Source organism: Lepidochelys kempii, chromosome 14, assembly GCF_965140285.1.
Source record: "Lepidochelys kempii isolate rLepKem1 chromosome 14, rLepKem1.hap1, whole genome shotgun sequence".
Lineage (NCBI taxonomy): Eukaryota > Metazoa > Chordata > Testudines > Cheloniidae > Lepidochelys > Lepidochelys kempii.
In genome coordinates, this window is record NC_136393.1 from 38,961,327 (window position 1) to 38,979,355 (window position 18,029).

Genomic DNA, 18,029 nt, shown 5'->3' on the forward strand with positions numbered 1-18,029 from the left:
TAACACCGGGACTTTTCCGCTTGGAAAAGGGAGATGATAGAGATCGATAAAGTCATGAGGGGTGTGGAGACAGTGAATAGTGAGCTGTAGCTCACGAAAGCTTATGCTCTAATAAATTGGTAAGTGAGCTGTAGCTCACGAAAGCTTATGCTCTAATAAATTGGTTAGTCTCTAAGGTGCCACAAGTACTCCTTTTCTTTTTGCGAATACAGACTAACACGGCTGTTACTCTGAAACCTGAATAGGGAAGTGTTAGTTACTCCTCATAACACAAGAACTAGGGGTCACCAAATGAAATTAACAGGCAGCAGGTTTAAAACAAACAAAAGGAAGGATTTTTTTCACACAAGGCACAGTCAGCCTGTGGAACTCCTTGCCAGAGGATGTTGTGCGGGCCAAGACTATAACAGGGTTCCAAAAAAAAAAAACCTAGATAAGTTCATGGAGGACAGGTCCATCAATGGCTATTAGTCAGGATGGACAGGGATGGTGTCCCTAGCCTCTGTTTGCCAGAAGCTGGGAATGGGCGACCAGGGCTGGCCTAGGGAAAATGGCACCCTGGGCAAATTTGCATTTTGGTGCCCCTGGCCCCTGTGGGCTCCCCATCCTCCCTTCACCCCTAACCCTTACACTGTGCCCCCTTTGTCCCAAATCCCTGCATTCCCCTCCTGTGCCCCTAATCCCTACAACCCCTTCCCTCCTAGTCCTGTACCTCCCTCCTGCACCCCTAATCCCTGTACTCTGCCCTCTTCACCCTAACCCCTGCACTGTGTCCCCTTCACCCTAACCCCTGCCCCTGCTGCACCCCAACCCCTGCACCCCTAACCCCTGCATCCCCCTCCTGCACCCACATGGAGAAACTGACCTGGATGCAGTGATGGAGCAGCTGGCATTGCTGCTCGCTCCCCCACTGGACTGGTGCTCCTCTGCCCCGTGCACCCCTAGGGGGCTGTGAGGCGGGGGAGCGAGGTCGGGGCTCCCTGGGTGCAGGTCACTTTCCCCACGTGGGCTGCATAAGGAGAGGGCAGGAGAGCAGCAGCTCCTGATGCCTCCCAGCACAGCCCATATGTGACTGTGTGTTGTGTTGAGGGGAGTGTGTGAGTACGCTGTCTCATTAAGAAAGCACTCAGGGTCAGGAGCCTGAAGGCCTGTTCAGACACAAGCAGCTGCCAGCTAAATGGAAACCGGGTACATGGGGGGGGGCACCCTGACATCAACCCCCCCCCCCACCGATACACCCCCACAGCAGACAGGAGGATGCTCCAAGTCAGGAGTCACCAGGGGCGGCTCCAGGAAGAAACTGGGGGGAGGGGGGACAGGAACAGCAAGGGCTGCACACGTAGAGCAGGCCGGAGGAGGGGCACCCCTGCTCTGGAGGAGTCACCTGGCTTGACTTTTCCTCAAACTGCCCCCTGCAGCTCAGGTCCCTCTTCCCCCAGACGCTGCTGCTCCGCCTGTCTGCCTGCCTGCCCGCTCTGCCAGCCCAGCTGGCTCTCGGCAGGTCAGGTGGGAATCAGGCAAACCCTGTGTATGGTGCCCCCTTTGGCGAGCTTCCCTGGGCCCCGCCCCAGCCCCAAGGCCAGGCCTGGGGTGACAGAAGAATCAGGGATGGATCACTGGATGATCACCTGTTCTCTTCATTCCCTCTGGGGCACCAGGCGTTGGTCACTGTCAGAAGACAGGATACTGGGCTAGATGGAGCTTTGGTTTGACCCAGTCTGGCCGGTCTTATGTTCTACAATCAAAGCGGGGAAATCAGAGGGATGGGCAGAATTTTTGCAGGGGCCAGAGGAGGGTGAAACAGGGGAAAAAGGGGGCAGATGGGCAAAATCAGGGAGAGGGTGCAGGAAGTGAGGTTCAGAAAAGGGGAGATGCCCAGCTAGACAGTAGCACAGGGTGAAACCCCAGGACAGGGAGGTGCCACGGGGATCAAAGTTATCACAAATGGAGTGAGCCATCTGCTATGGGTGACAAAGTAGGGTATGGGTGGCTTTGAGATCCTGGCTTGTCCAGCCCAGGACCTGCATCACAGCACTGCACAGCCCCGCGCCTGCCTACAGCAGCTCTTCTCTGTCTGCAATGACGGACTGATCCACCAATGGAGCCTTGATTCAGGGAAATATTTTACACACATGCCATAAAACAAACAGATACTCTTCAAGTGTGTTTCTGATGCTTCTATAAATTCCTGCTCAATTTCCATAGGTGTCAAACTTCTGCACAGAGCATCAGAGCAGCTCACCTGTGCTAGATTGCCTGTTTCAGACTCCCTCTCCTGTCACGCATGGAAACTGCAGTTTCAGTCCTTTTATTAAAAAAACAGTCCCTCACCAAAGGCTCTTAAACAAAGTAAGCTGTCATGGGATAAGAGGGAAGGTCCTCTCATGGATTGGTAACTGATTGGATAAGAGATGGAAAAGGGGGATATGATAGAGGTCTATAAAATCATGACTGGTGTGGAGAAAGGAAGTATTTTTTCACACAACGCACAGTCAGCCTGTGGAACTCCTTGCCAGAGGATGTTGTCCAGGCCAAGACTATAACAAGATTAAAAAAAGAACTAGATAAATTCATGGAGGACAGGTCCATCAATGGCTATTAGCCAGGATGGGCAGGGATGGTGTCCCTAGCCTGTGTTTGCCAGAAGCTGGGAATGAGTGACAGGGGATGGATAACTTGATGATCGTCTGTTCTGTTCATTCCCTCTGGGGCACCTGGCACTGGCCACTGTCAGAAGACAGGACACTGGGCTGGATGGACCTTTGGTCTGACCCAGTCTGGCTGTTCTTATGGTCTTAGTATGATTTTTGTGACAGCGTGTTTGGTGCTGTACAAACAAGAGGGCAATGCAATAGCTACCCTCGGGCGATTGCAGGCTAAGTCCAGCTGGGATTTCTCTGTTCCTTTATCCATCCATCTGCAATGTATGTTTTCCTCTCCATCCATTAGCTAGGAGTTACAGCCAATCCTAATCCTCGGAGTGTTTGTCTCTGTAGTGCAAGGGCTCTCGCTCTATGTTTTATGGGCTTGCATTCTGCTCTCAGCTACCCCAGCGCAAGAACAAGGAGGCTAACTTCTGATATGGATTTACTTCAGATTTACACCGCTGTAAATAAGAGGAAAGTTTGACCCTTTCTGTCCAGTGTGTAAATCTCCTCTCAGCAGTGATGGACAGCATTCCGTCTCCAGAATGATTTGGCAGAGAGAGCTGTGTTTGTGGAGTGAGATCTGGGTTTGAGTCCAGGTTCCGCTGCTGTGTTAATGTGTATGGAGAACAAGTTGCTTTCCTCAGTTTCCCCATCTTTAAAACACCCTAAGCACCAGAGCATTGGGTATTCTGCACTATACAATGATTGGCGCTTGGTTTCTGACCCAATTAATATTTAATTATTTAAATGAAGTGGAATGGCTTTTACAAGAGAGACTGAGAGAAACCCATACAAAAGTATCCTATAGCTCAGTGGTTGGCTAAGATCCTTGTAAGCTGCATGGCCATGCAGCAGACATTTAAGTGCCATGTAGGTGCTCAGGGAACCCGCCAAGCTGTGACCTGCCGCGGCTGGGGGAGGGGTGCCTCTCCCCCGGCCCCAACCCAGCTCCAGACCTGCTGCGGCCAGGGGTTGGGCATCACAAATTCAGCCATGGCCCGAGCCTGCTACGGCGGAGGCGCCCCTCCCCCGGCCCCAACCCAGTCCCGGATCTGCCACGGCCAGGGGAGGGGTGCCCACAGACAGGGAAGAGGTGCCTATCTTGTGGCCTCAGCCCCAGAGCTGCCGCAGCGGGGAGAGGCGCCTCTCCCCACAGCCCAGGTGCTGCTGTGGGGAGAGAGGACTAGGGGGAGTCCTCTCTCCCTGCCGTAGCCCCTGAGCACCCTCCTGCACCCCAAACCTCTCATCCCTGACCCCACCCCGGAGCCTGCACCCCAAGCCAGAGCCCTCAAACCCCTGAACCCCAACCCTCTGCCCTAGCCCTGAGCCCCCTCCCACACTCCAAACCCCTCGGCCCCACCCCTACCACATGAATTTTGTTATGTGCACCGATATGAAGTTGACGTGTCACACATCACCTCCATATTGGTGCACAGAACAAAATTCATTCCACACACGTGTGTGGGAAACATTAGAGGGAACACTGGGTTGATGCCGTCCCCACCCCCGAGGGGTGGGAACTCCCTGTTCAAATCCGGTCTCTGCTTCAGTTGGAGGCCAGATTCTCAGGTGGGGTACGTTGGCCTACCCCTTCAGGAGCGTAGCCAGCTAGGGGACTACATCCCACCCGCCCTACCGCGCTCTCAGCCCAAGAGGTGGTGGTTTCCCAGCAGCAGACAGTGCTTTAACAAAGCGCTCGCTGCGGGGACAGGACAGCCCAGATGTGCCCGCTGAACTCACAGTGTAGCTGAGATGCGGCTCTTTGCCCGAACCACAGGCTGCAATGCGGGTGTCGTTGCCTTCTTCTTACCCTTGAAACGTGCTTAAAGCGACAGGGAGACGTTCAGACCGTTGGGCTCACTGCCTTGAACCGCTGCTAGGCTCCCTCCTGTGATCCTGAAAAGGAGTCAGCAGAAAACTGCCCATTGCCCGCTCCCGAACCTGGGCAGGAACGCAGCGCTGCGGCTTCTGCAGGGAAGAAGCTCCGGCAGCGGTCGACGGGTGCTCCCTTGCCACACCCAGCCGGAAGCCACATCCGATGAAGTGAGCTGTAGCTCACGAAAGCTCATGCTCAAATAAATTGGTTAGTCTCTAAGATGCCACAAGTACTCCTTTTCTTTTTGCGAATACAGACTAACACGGCTGCTACTCTGAAACCTACATCTGGGGGGAATCCCCCGCGGCGCCCCAGTCCCTGCGGGCTCCCCAGCCGCCGCAGCCGGGGGTGGGACTCCCGCTCAGCTGGGGGGGGGGGGGAGGGAATCAATGTTGCCAGTCAAAGGAAGCCCCAGCTTGAGAACAGCATGGATTAAACAAGTTTTCCAGTGATCCCTCACCAGGCATATGTTGTACACAATATATCAGAACCATACTCAAGCGGTGAACATGGGACACAGGACGTTAGTCATAAGAGGGATGTAGCGTGGGGCGAATGGGGCAAAGAGAGTCTCTGTCATCTCAACACAGGACACTGTGGTAGATGGGGAGGGGGGTGATCAGCTGGGCTGTCAGGTTCCTCATCTCCCTCTGGCCTCAGTGAGGGGGTCGGCCTGGCTTCAAGGCTGCCCAGGTCTGTTGACATCCCCGGCTCCCTTCTTGCCTGCGCCCAACCTTGGCATCTCAGCAATAGGGAGATGCTGCCCCTCCCGCATCATTCTTTTTTGGGGTATCGTTCATGGTTCTTTAGATTTCAGGGGCAGCTTCACAAGAAACTCACTGGCCAAGTCTAGTTGCTCTCTGGCTCTAATGCAGCGAGTTCACAGTTCTCAGCCGTCTGGCTCTGAGGACCAAACCCAGCAGTTCCCAGCTCTGAGTCCCACCCTTTCTCCTCCTCCGGACAGATCCTCTCTGCAGGGATCAGGCAGTAACTTCATTCCCCATTTTGGGCTCACTGTGAATGTGTCTGCAACATCAGTGTTTGTGCTGAGAGATACTGATCACTGTCATTGTTCAAACCACACAAAAAAATCTCATGACAAAGGGTTAGATAAAGATTAAAATAAAATCTAAAAAAAGGACGATTCTGGCAAACGATCATTTGTCTTGTGAAGTCATCAATGAATCTGACCTACATTCTGTCAAACTAAACTAATATCAAAGTATGTGACCAAACGGCCTTCACCCACAATCCAGGGTGAGCTATAAAACACTGTCATGTTCATAAAGTGAAATCTCAGAGAATCATTTAAGACTCAAAATCAGGAAAATAAATTTACCCATTTTCTTCTGAAGTGACTAAACCAGCTTCATTTCTTGCCTCATTATTTGGTTGTATAGTAGCAAAAGTTTTAGCATCAATATAATAAAAGAAAGAGAAAGAAAGACAAAAAAACATTCCCATCTACAAATGATCTGGACTAGCCTAGCAAAAGCCAGGAAGCAATTTTACCAATAGATGGAAATTTTACAGGGCTATAAGATCTGAAAGTTCAAACTGTGCTTTAAGGTTCATTGGGAGTTCCCTGCCCACGCCAGGTCTGTGACACTTTCTTCTCCAGCCCTCCAGGGTCTGACTTGGGATCATAGACATCAAAACTGTGATTCCTAAGCATGGAGAGCCAGGGACACAGTGGTTAGCAACACCTTAGGAGGTGGAAGGGTAGAACGGGGACAGGATAAAACTCTGCACTGCTGAGGCAGAGGCTGCTGTGTCGAGAGTTGAGTGCGACAGTGATGGGGGAAGGAGGGAATCCCTCGGACTCACCCTATCGCCCCAAAATAGCACAGAAGCTAAAACACCACATTTTACTGTCCCTGCTCCCCATTTTTTAGCATCTGGTGCATAAGGGAGAAAATGTACAAACATGAAATGCACGGCCTGGAGTAATGTGAGATTATCTGGGAATGAGACAATCAGGCCTCAAAGGGGAACTAAGGAACTAATGATCACTCTGTGAATGGGAGGGGGTCAGAACAGATAAGTAAGGGTATGATTTTATTACAGAGGTCACAGAATCTGTGACTTCCAGAGACCTCTGTGACTTCAGCCCATGGCAACTTGGAGCTGCGGGGTCCCCTCGCCACCTGTGGCAGCCAAGAGCTACCCCCTGGAGCTCTGAGCTGCTGCAGGCCGTGAGAGTACCCCACAGGTGGCCCCCAGAGCTCTGAGTTGCCATGGGCGATGGGGCCCGGCATCTCCCAGCTGCCACGAGCGTCGAGGGGCCACCAGAGCTCTGAACCACTGGGGGTGGGGAGCCCCCAGAGCAGCAGTCAGAGCCCCCACAGCTGCCCAGCCACAGGGGACCCAGAGCCCCAGCAGCAATAGGTGCTGGAGCCTTCTCCTTCCCCATTTTGTCAAGGAGATTATCAGTAGAAGTCACAGACAGGTCACGGGCTTCCATGAATTTTTCTTTATTGCCCCTGATCTGTCCACAACCTTTACTAAAAATATCCAAGACAAATCTTAGCCTTACACATAAGATGCTGAGAGAGTGAGTTTACACTAGGAAATCTGGTGCAGGGTCACAAAGATGTGCTGTCTAATCCTGACCACATTTCCTACCATAGACACGCTTAGAGGCTGATGCTGCGGAAGCAGAGGTGGGATCTCCAGGCCACCCACAAAAGGCCCTGTGGGAATCACCCCGCTCAGTGGTGCTGTCTGAATGCAGAGGGGGTAGGGAGAAGGGGCAGGGAGTGATGAGAGGCAGCATGTCTCTGCCTCGTGCTCTCCCTCTCCTCTTATCCCATGTTCCCCAAACACTCGATAGCCCCAGCACCCAGCTCCCCCTGCTTCCCAGCGCCACCAGCCCCAACCATTCAACACCCAGTGTCCTCCCCATTACCCATTGGCCTGGTTCCTTAATGGTTGATTCCCCAGAGCCCAGCACCCTGGGGGATGAGGGGAGGGGAGGAGTACCAGCCCCAAGTGACACTCCCCTGCAGTTCCCCCCTGTAGCTCCAGTTAAGTGGGGAGCCCAGCCCTGGGACTGGTGGAAGATGGGGACAGGTGTCTAGAGTGAAGGTGGGGCCTGGCACAAGTGTCCTTCTCCTCATCTCCATGGCAGAGGGATCCCGGCTGGGAGGGGGGGACTTCAGCCAGGCAGAGGGAGCGGCTGGAGGAGTTTCTTTCTCTCTATTCCCCCACCTATGGCCCATCGCTCAGCTGCCAGGACTTCAGGAGGGGATGATGGGGGCTTCTCCTCCTCTGCCTGGGGTTTGCTTAGACCAGGCAGAGCCAGAGGGTCACTGACCAGCAAATGCTCGGCTACTGCTTTATTCTCACTCCTGCAATGGGCAGCTGGATAATTGGGAGCAAAATGCCCCTGATGTGTGTGGGAGCAAGGGAATGGATTTTTCACTATGGTCACACTTTATCAAGGCACTGTTTCTATGTTGTGCAGAGGAGTCTCTGATGTACAGTATGGAGTTAGTTCCTCTTGGCATCTTTTCCACAATGAGACATCTCAGAGGTTTCTACCCTATGTAGATTTGTGAATGCCTGATACGCCGGGAGCACCAAATGAAGCTTCCCCCACATTCGAGGTCTCGCTGTTGTGTGGATCACTGATGTGTGAAGTCAAATTGAATCTTTTCCTGCAGTCAAGCTGTTTCTAGGGTCTCTCACTCTTGTGGATGCTCTCATGTTTGGTAAGCTCTGAATGCTTATTGAAGCTTTCTGCACAATCAAGGTGTTTCGAAGGTCTCTCTCCCGTGTGGATTTTCCCATGTTTACTAAGGTGTGAACGCTGACTAAAACTTTTCCCACAGTCCAAGCATGTATGGGGTTTCTCTCCTGTGTGGGTTTTCTGATGGATATTAAGGGCTGATTTCACACTGAAACTTTTCCCACATTCAAGGCATTTATAGGGTCTTTCTCCTGTGTGAGTTCTCCTATGTTTAGTAAGGGCTGAACTTGCGATAAAACTTTTCCCACACTCAAGGCATCCATAGGGTCTCTCTCCTGTGTGGGTTCGCTGATGTGTAATCAGCGTTGAACTCTGACTAAAACCTCTCCCACACTCAAGGCATTTGTAAGGTCTCTCTCCTGTGTGGATTTGCTGATGTGTAATAAGCTTTGAGTTCTGAATAAAACTTTCCCCACACTCACAGCATTTAAAGGGTCTCTCTCCTGTGTGCACTCTCTGGTGTATAATAAGTTGTGATGTCTGAATAAAACTTTTCCCACAGTCCAAGCATTTATGGGGTTTCTCTTCCATGTGAGTTCTCTCATGTCGAATAAGGGCTGATCGCTCATTGAAAACTTTCTCACAGTCAAGGCATTTATAGGGTCTTTCTCCTGTGTGGATTCTCCCATGTTTAATAAGGTATGAACGCTGACTGAAGGTTTTCCCACAGTCCAGGCATTTATATGGTTTCTCTACCGTGTGGGTTCTCCCATGTTTAATAAGGTAGGAGATCTGACTGAAAGTTTTCCCACAGTCCAAGCATTTATGGGGTTTCTCTCCTGTGTGGGTTTTCTGATGTATATTAAGGGCTGATTTCACACTGAAACTTTTCCCACACTCAAGGCATTTATAGGGTCTTTCTCCCGTGTGGACTCTTCCATGTTTAGTAAGGGATGAACTTTCAATAAAACCTTTCCCACATTCAAGGCATTTATAGGGTCTTTCTCCTGTGTGTATTCTCCTATGTTTAATGAGGGATCGATTTTCCGTAAAATTTTTCTCACACTCAAGGCATTTATAGGCTCTTTCTCCTGTATGGATTCGCCCATGTCGAATAAGGGATGAACTTTCCATAAAACTTTTTCCACACTCAAGGCATCTATAAGGTCTTTCTCCTGTGTGGGTTCGCTGATGAGTAATAAGCTTTGAGCTCTGACTAAAACTTTTCCCACACTCAAGGCATTTATACGGTCTGTCTCCTGTGTGCACTCTCTGGTGTATAATGAGTTGTGACTTCTGAATGAAGCTTTTCCCACAGTCCAGGCATTTATGGGGTTTCTCTCCTGTGTGGATTCTCTGATGATTATTAAGTTTTGTTCTGTCAACAAAACTTTGCCCACAATTGAGGCATTTATAAGGTTTGTCACCTGTATGGATTCTCTGATGCTTAATAAGGTGTGAGCGCTGACTAAAAGTTTTCCCACAGTAAAGGCATTTATACGGTCTCTCTCCCGTGTGGATTCTCCTATGTTCAATAAGGTATGAGTTCTGACCAAAAGTTTTCCCACAGTCCAAGCATTTATGGGGTTTCTCTCCCGTGTGGGTTTTCTGATGTGTATTAAGGGTTGATTTCACACTGAAACTTTTCCCACACTCAGGGCATTTATATGGTCTTTCTCCTCTGTGGATTCTTTCATGTTTAGTAAGGGATGAACTTTCAATAAAACCTTTCCCACACTCGATGCATTTATAGGGTCTCTCTCCCTTGTGGATTCGCCCATGTTGAATAAGGGATGAACTTTTGCTAAAACTTTCCCCACAGTCAAGACAATTGTAGGGTTTCTCTTTATTGTGACTTGTCTGCTGGTCTATGGTTTCCTTGGGATCCTTGCATCCTCCGCCATGTTGAATGGATTCATCCAGTTTCTTCCCGGGATAGTTTCCCAGCTGCATCTCTGATCTGTCTCGATCTTCCCAGGCATTTCTCTGCTCCAAGCACTGGGAAAAATTCCCTTCGGCTCTTCTCAAAAACCTCTCCTGCGGTTCCGCTTTCCCAGGACCTTCCTGCTGCTGAGTCTCCTCCTTGTTCTCACTCACTGTCCTCTCACCTGCTGGGAGAGAGAGAATCCAGACAGGAGTCACTGAGTGTGCCGGGGAAAAAGGACAGAAAGGGGAATAGCAAAGAGGGAAAACACCACACAGTGACTGTTGGGGAGATGGAGACATTGGATTCTGCCTCCACATCCCACCCCAACACTCCCAGGGAAGCAAAGTCAGGGAGGAAATTCCCGACAGCTAACAGGGTGGGTGGGAAGCTCTGACTGATATTTGCCTTGATGATAGGACACCTGCCTGTGTTCCCTGTAAGCTGGGGGCACAGCATGTGTTCAGGTGCCCCTCCCCACAAGTTGCTCCATCCTGCAGATGCTCCCAGGGTCCTCCTGCTGGCTGTGCAGAGCGGGGGCGGGAGGGTGCTGATGTCAGGGTGTCCACCTCCCCCTATACCCCATCTCTGCAGAGCAGGGCAGAGGGGACAGTCTGGCTCAGGAGGACTCGGAGCTGATACGGTCTGAATGGTGGTGCCTTTCTTAAAGAGACAATGCACTGTTTCTGAGATTTCCCCAGCAGCCAGCTCACTCTGTCTGTCTGTCTGTCTCTCACACACACACACACTCACTCTCCCCTACCCGTGTACCACATCTCCGCAGAGCTGGGGAAGGTAGACAACAGGGCTCAAGAGAGCATTCAGTGAGTGTCTTAAACAGACAGCGAACTGCTTTCCCCAGCAGCCAGTACACACACTGTCTCTGTGTCACACACACACACACACACACACAGAGTCTCTGTGTGACACTCTCCTCTCAACACCTACTTGTATTATTGTTGATGTTACTTCTTGGTACTTCTTGCAATCACATATATTCTCTGTAATTTTATTCTTCCAAAGTGTGTTATTTTAGTATTTTGACTGTCCATGCATTTCATAATTTTTATTTCTTTTACACTTAAATTTAATTCTTTGAGTAGTGAGTTCTAAAATGCCTAACTTGTCCTGGCTGGAATAATTATCCCTATGGTAACTTTTAAAAAATATATATCATATCTAGGTTTTTTGTTTCTACTGGTAGTGCACATAGGCACATATCTCGGTGCACAAAAAATGTATTCTGCACATGATTGAAAAAATTAGAGGGAACATTGCAGGCTGACTGAAGCCCTGACCTGGGTGAGACGGGGCAGAACTGAGGGCTCTCACTCACAGCACATTTTGGGAGTCCCAGCTTTTTCCTTCACTCTCCAGACAGTTTCTCTGTCAGTTTCCCTGACTGCTCACCTGTGCGGGTGCCTCTCGGGCTCTCCTTTTCCTTGGCGGTCTGGAGGTCCGGGTCCCACGGCTCTTCCCCTTGTTCCAGCCGGGCGATCAGGTCAGGTTTGGGAATGGGGAATCCTGTGCAGGGGGTGAAATCAGGCAAGGTCAGGGTGCATGGAGTCTTGGTAGAGTATCTGACACAAGGAACCTGCGTTCCCTGTAAGCTGCGTGCTGGAGCGACTGAAGTGTCACAGCTGATTAGGCTCCAGAGCCACTCACATCCAGCAGGCAGCGTGGATTGAGGTGCCCTCCCTCCCCCGCCACCCCACAATGCAGCCCTCTGCCTTGGAGCCCTTGTGGCTCCTGGGACCCTCCTGCTGGCTGTGCAGAGTGGGGGCCGGGGGGTGCTGATGTCAGGGTACCCCTTCCCCCCATCCCTGTACCCCAGCAGGGGAGACGGAACAGCCTCGCTCAGCACTGTGAGCAGGACAGGGTCTGAGGTCTGAACCCCACACACAGAGTCTGCTTCCCCAGCACCCAGCAAACACAATCTCTGCCTGTCTACACACACACACAGAGCCTGTGCCTCTCTACACACACACACACAAACAGCGTCTGTGTGTCTACACGCACGCACAAACAGCATCTCCACACGCACAGAGTCGGCGTGCATCTACACACACACAGTCTGTGTGTCTCGAGACACACACACACGCACAGTCGGTGTGTCCCTACAAACATGCACAGTGTCTCCACAAACACACATGCACACCAAGTCCGTGTGTCTCTCCACACACAAACACAGTCTTTTACACTCACCTCCCAACACATACTTGTGTTATTGTTGTTTATTACTTCATATTTCCTGCAATGCGCATGTATTCTCTGTAAATTTATTCTTTCAAAGCGTGTTATTTTAGTGTTCTGACTGGTCTATGCATTTCATAATTTTTATTTCTCTCTTACATTTAAATGTAATTTGTTGAGTTGTTAGTTCTAAAATATCTAACCTGTCCTGGCTGGAGTAATTATCCCTATTGTAACTTTTTAAAAATATATATTATATCTTGGTTTTTTGTTTCTACTGGTGGCGCACATCCACACATAACAAAATTTATTCTGCACACGGATGGAAAAAATTAGAGGGAACATTGCAAGGAACATTCCCTGAGTTTAAACTGACCCGACATGGGATTGTGGTAACTCAGACTTCTTGGGAGAAGCAGACATCCTGGGATGGGGGTGTTGTTACACCCTCACTAGGAGGTCTCAGGATAGGTGTACTCTCGGGGACTTGCTTTCACACACAGCTCAGGTGTTCAACTCCTGTCTATTTGTAAGCCTACGGAACCTACAACCCTCCCCACGGATGGAGCAAGCAGAATGGTGTGTGAAGGAGAAATAATACAGAGAGGGCAATACCCTGCTTCTGACCCCTTGACAGCTGGTAAAACAGGGATGAATTAGCATGTCCATTAGGTGTCTGAATCCCCTGTTTCCTTGAATGGGTTATAGAGATCTCACCCTGGAGCTGTGGACTACGTGACCCTCCTCCTCCAATCTAACTGACCAGGGAAGAACCTGACCAGATTCAGACATGCAGACCCCATGGCTTCCATTAGCTGAGGCACAGGAATCCCTTACCCAGCGAGGTCACCGTCTCATAGTTCTCCTGCATGACGTCCCTGTAGAGGGCTCTCTGACCGGGGTCCAGCAGAGCCCCCTGCCCCTTGGTGAAATACACAGCCACCTCCTCGAAGGTCACTGGCATCTGAAACAACAAGTCTCCCCCATTCAGCGCCTGCTGCCCCAGCCACAATCCCACTAGTGACAGGGGAGGAGGCCCAGAGGAGCAGAATCCCACCCCCACCCTACTCAGAGCAGCCAGAAGGCTTCAGGGGACGCAGAGGTGAGAGCTCCTTGTCCCCCCAGCACACGGAGCAGGGCAGGGTCTTCTCATTTCCCACATGCTTGCCAGCCACAGGCTGATACGGGAAGCAGAGCTCTGAGCCGGGGGCAGGGACAGGAATCCCGACAGCTTCCCTTCGTATATTTCACAGCAGCCTCTGGCCAGTGGGGTCAGGCTCCAGCACTGGGAGTCTGGTCAGTTTTCCCAGCCCTGCCCAGGGGTTGTTTCCTGGTTCAGAAACGGGGGGACGTTCCCGTCCTCACCAATGGGCCTGTTCAGAAAATCAGGCTCCAAGTTGAATGTGTCCCAGGAGGATTATCACACCCTGTCTCCTCCCTGACTCCCCGTGGGGGTTTCCTACCCCTCCCCCTCCACAGCAAATCCCCCTGCAGCTCCCTGAAAATCCCCTACCTGAGCTGGCTCCATCACAGCCATTTCCCTTCCCTGTCCCCTGGAAGACAGGACGATCTGGAGCAAAATGTGGACGGGATTCCTCAGCCTGTCAGGGCGAGAGGGGCAACGGGGGAGGTTTCAGAAGGGGCTTGAGTCCATTTCACACCCCAACTCCCCCCAGGCTCCTTCCCTGCAGACAGACACTCTGGGCTCTGCCACGCTGGGAAAACCCTCAGTCACTTTATTACAACACAGACCCAGCCCCTCCCACCAGCACTGAACCCCTGAGACACTTTTAAATGCCCCCAGGGCCAGAGTCTCTGAGAGAAATGCTAGAAAAGAGCAGAATCAAAGGAACCATGTGGGAGATTCCCCCTGATGATCCCCTGATGAGGGCAGCGCATCCAGCTCCTCCCCTTGTTCCCAGGAGAGTCAGTCTCACAGTGTCTCTGAGGACAGCAGCTCTGGAACCCCCAGACCCATGGGGAGCCCCTCCCCCTTCGGTACAAACTCATCAGCAGGTCCCTGAAAGGGACCCTTTGTGCAGAGTCACTGTCCTGCCCAGCCCCAGCCCTGTCCCCATCACCTGAAGGTCTCTGGCTCAGGAGCTGGTGTCAGAAGAGCCTGGGGCTGCCCCAGGGGGCTAGTTCCAGGTCCAGCAAAAGTCCCCACCCGGGCTGGGCCCAGAGAGGGGGGTTAATGAAGGTCTGTCCCTGGCACAGACCCTGCTGGGGAGCAGCAGTTTCACAGTCTGGGCTCTCAGGCAGAGGAGGCAGCAGTGTCTGACCCAGGGACCTCAATTCAAGGGCTCTAATATCAGGAGCAGAGAGAGACAGGCACCAGCTGCCTCCTCTCCCTGAGCAATAATCGGAGCCTTCTGGTGGCAGCAGCTCATGACTGAGCCTCCCTGTCCTGGCCCTGCAGCCCCCAGGGACAGGCAGGCAGAGGCTGATCCCATCGGCCCATCCACACTCACTCCTTGCCAGAGCCAGCAGTGACTCCGGTCAGCGTGGCCGAGATCTGACTCCTGCCCAGAAATCAGACCAGGGCCCTGGGCAGCCCCGAAGCCTCAGGAGACAGACCCCAAAATCATGAGCGTGTCTGAAAATAATACACTGGGAGCAGGGCGGGGGGGCTGGATATTTGCCGGGTAGCTTCTGAGCCCTTAGGCAGAAGCCTCCACCTACCCCCAAAGCATCATTGACTAGTTGCAGTAAAAGATTTCCCCTCTGGCTGCGGCGTGGGGCATCCCCCCCCCCTCCTGCCCCATGGAGTGGGGGAGCTGCCTTTGTATCTCTTCCTCTCATTCTCCCCGACCCCTACCCGGTTTCTCCCCCTTCCCCAGTCTGCTCTTGCTCTCAAAGTCTCCCCCGAGGCCCCCCACCCCACATCCCCCCTTTTCCTTCGCTGTGCCTCCCACTCAGAGTTTCCTTCCATTGCAGCCCTGTTCCCATCCGCCCCATAAGTCTCCCCTCATTCTCCTGCATCGCCCCATCCCCCTTCAGCGCCCCCATCCCATCCTGCCCCCTAAATCCCCCCTTACCCTCACACCCCGCCCCCCCCCGGGCCCTCCCGTGTGTCTGTCCTAGTCCCAGCCCCCCGCCCGCTCCGGGCTGGTTCCCCCCGCCCCGCACACACCGGGGGCTGGCGGCGGCTTTCCCGGGCCCGGGGCAGGGAATCGCAGCCGGCTCCGCGGGGCGCAGCCCGGGGCCAAACCCGCCCCCTGCAGCCCGGGGGTGCCGGGGGGGGAGCGGGTCTCTCTTACCTTCCCTCCGAGCGGGGCCCCCCGGGGCAGGGGCCGGGCCGGGAAGGGGCCCTGGCCGGGCTGGGGGCTCTGCCCTGGGAGAGGCTCCCGGGGAGCAGCGGGCAGGGCCCGGCTGGAGGTTCCCCTCTCCCGGCTGCAGCCCGGGCTCCGGGCTCCCAGCACCAGCCGCCGGGGCGCGGGGATCTCGCCGGGAGCCAGAGTCCCCGCAGCGGCTGCGAGCCACTTCCTGCGGCCGGGCCTGAGCCCCGCGATCCTCCCAGCCAGCTGCTCCTGGGTCCTAGCGATATCCCACGCTCTGCACTTCGCCTCTCTGTGTCCGGCTTCTGTTGACTCATAGACTTTACAGTCAGAAGGGCCCATCAGGATCATCTAGCCCAGGGGTTCTCATGACCAAATTTTTGGTGGCCTCAGAGTGTTGCCAGCAGCTCCCGCTGGTGGCCGCTCTGACACTTTTCCCTATAATACTTAATTAACTTGTGGAAAAACCAGTAAACATGCACAGAGGTAAGCGGAGGAATGGTCCCGATATGGTGGAGAACTTTCCTGGCTTATACCAATCAAATAGCAGAAGGATCTGAGTCCTCGCTCCCACTCCCTTCACCCAGAGGCCTGCCTGCTCTCCAGGACTCCCCGTCCACTCTAGTCCCTGAAACCCCGACAAGGCTGGGCCCAGGATTCGTGAGGGGCTCGATCCCCAATTTTCTTGTGATCACTCAGGACAGGGGCTAGGGCATCCCTACTCCAGGGTGCTCTCCCCACTCCGGATGCTTCCCTGACCATTGCATAGAGTTTAGCACAAATACAATTTATTAAACAGCAACAAATTAAAACAAATTAAGGGAAAAAATGGGAAAGGTTAAAGGAAAAACCATCACCCCGCTCTGTGGGATGAACCACAAACAGGCACTTCTGAAATGTAAGGAAAATTCACAGTCTGTTCCTCACACGTCCCACTCCCAGGCCTCCTGCCCAGGCCCTGGCTGTGCTGCAGGGATGCTGCGGGTCGGACACGTGCTCTGGTGGTGACCTCATGCCCTGATGCTCTCAGTGGCAGGACCTTTCTTCCTAGCATCGCACCCCCATTGGTGTTATGATCCCCCCTCCCAGTCCAGCCTGCAAGCCCTCTTGGCTGGAGATGTCTCCCTGCACTGGTTCCTCTGCCCAGGATCTCCCCTCGCTCTCCCCAGCTGCTCACAGCACCCGGCTCCGGACTGCTCCAGCCCCAGCTTCCCTCTGCCTCCAGCTCAGCTCTCTGGGCTGCGCCTCTCTGGCTCACGCTGGTGCTGCTCTGCTCCCAGCCCAGCTCTGCTCTCTCCTTAGCGCCTCCCGCCCTGCTCTGCCCCCTACAGCTCACAGAGAGGATGCGACCCCGGCCTCCTGACTTCCTCCTTGGCCTGCCTGCCCTGTCCACCAGGCTGATCCGCAGCATTGGCCCCTGCCCATTGTCAGTCTCCGGATCTTGAGGCCAACAGTCCCCTTACCCATATACACATCAAAATCGTTATTTATTGCTAGCTAGTAAGTCTGCTGCTGTGAAAAGTGATATGTGTAGGTTTGTTCATATTTTTCACAGCCTCTCAGCTAGCTACCTGGGTGGCCAACTTGGTCATTTTTAAAAACCAGGCACACCAGCAGCCCTGCTGGAACTTCCCCTGCCCCACCTCTTTCCCCCGAGGTCCCACCCTGCCCCGCCTCTTCCCCATAGGCTCCTCCTCTGCCCTGCCTTTCCCCCCAAGGCTCTCTCAGTAACTGGACTTTGGGTGTCCGGTCACTAGATCTGACCAGACACCGTCAGCTCCCCCTTTAGACTGGACTTTCTGGTCGAAAACCAGGCACCTGGCCACCCTAGTAGCACCCAACATGCAATAAGTTCTGGGAATGCGTCGGGGACAACTTCTGCTTTCCGCTGGTGGGGGAAGTACCCAGGGGGCAGCCGGGTTAGACTCAGTTCTGACCAGCAGGGAGGAATTTGTTGGTCTAGATGAAATTACTGTAAGGTGGATGCACGACTGGCTGAAAGACTGTACTCCAAGTACTGATTAATGGTATGGTGTCAAACTGGGAGGGGAACAGCCCATACCCTGGCTCCCAGGAGGTAGGTGCTGAGCGATGGCTGTCGCTGCATTCTGGGATTGTGTCTGCACCCTGACACAGACAGTGACTGACACTGCCCTCAGCTTGTGAGTGCCCCCTCCAGCACCCAAAACTTCACCCTCCCCCAGCTACCCTCCTCATCAGCGTCCTTTTTGAGAACCTGGAATATGGTCACCCTCGTAACAAACACAGAGTAAAATCTCACCATTCTACATGCACTGGTGTTACACGCATTTCAACAGCGTGATATTCAGCAGATCATGAGTTTTCCAATGATCCCTCACCAGGCACACTTTGTACATTATATATCATAACCATACACAGGTGGTGAACATGGGGCACA

General features: G+C 53.0%; 1 protein-coding gene across 1 annotated transcript in view; it reads right to left on the minus strand.

Annotated features, from left to right (window-relative positions):
• Nucleotides 1-5,995: 5,995 nt before the first annotated feature.
• The window catches only part of LOC140898388 (uncharacterized), a 43,588-nt gene continuing 31,554 nt past the window's right edge, over nt 5,996-18,029 (minus strand). The window contains exons 10-14 of the mRNA XM_073312157.2: nt 15,593-15,930; nt 13,846-13,933; nt 13,170-13,296; nt 11,550-11,663; nt 5,996-10,326 (exon numbers count right to left, since the gene is read on the minus strand). Coding sequence (XP_073168258.2) covers nt 8,201-10,326; nt 11,550-11,663; nt 13,170-13,296; nt 13,846-13,933; nt 15,593-15,930 — 2,793 coding nt within the window. The 3' untranslated portion in view covers nt 5,996-8,200. The remainder of the gene's footprint in view (nt 10,327-11,549; nt 11,664-13,169; nt 13,297-13,845; nt 13,934-15,592; nt 15,931-18,029) is intronic.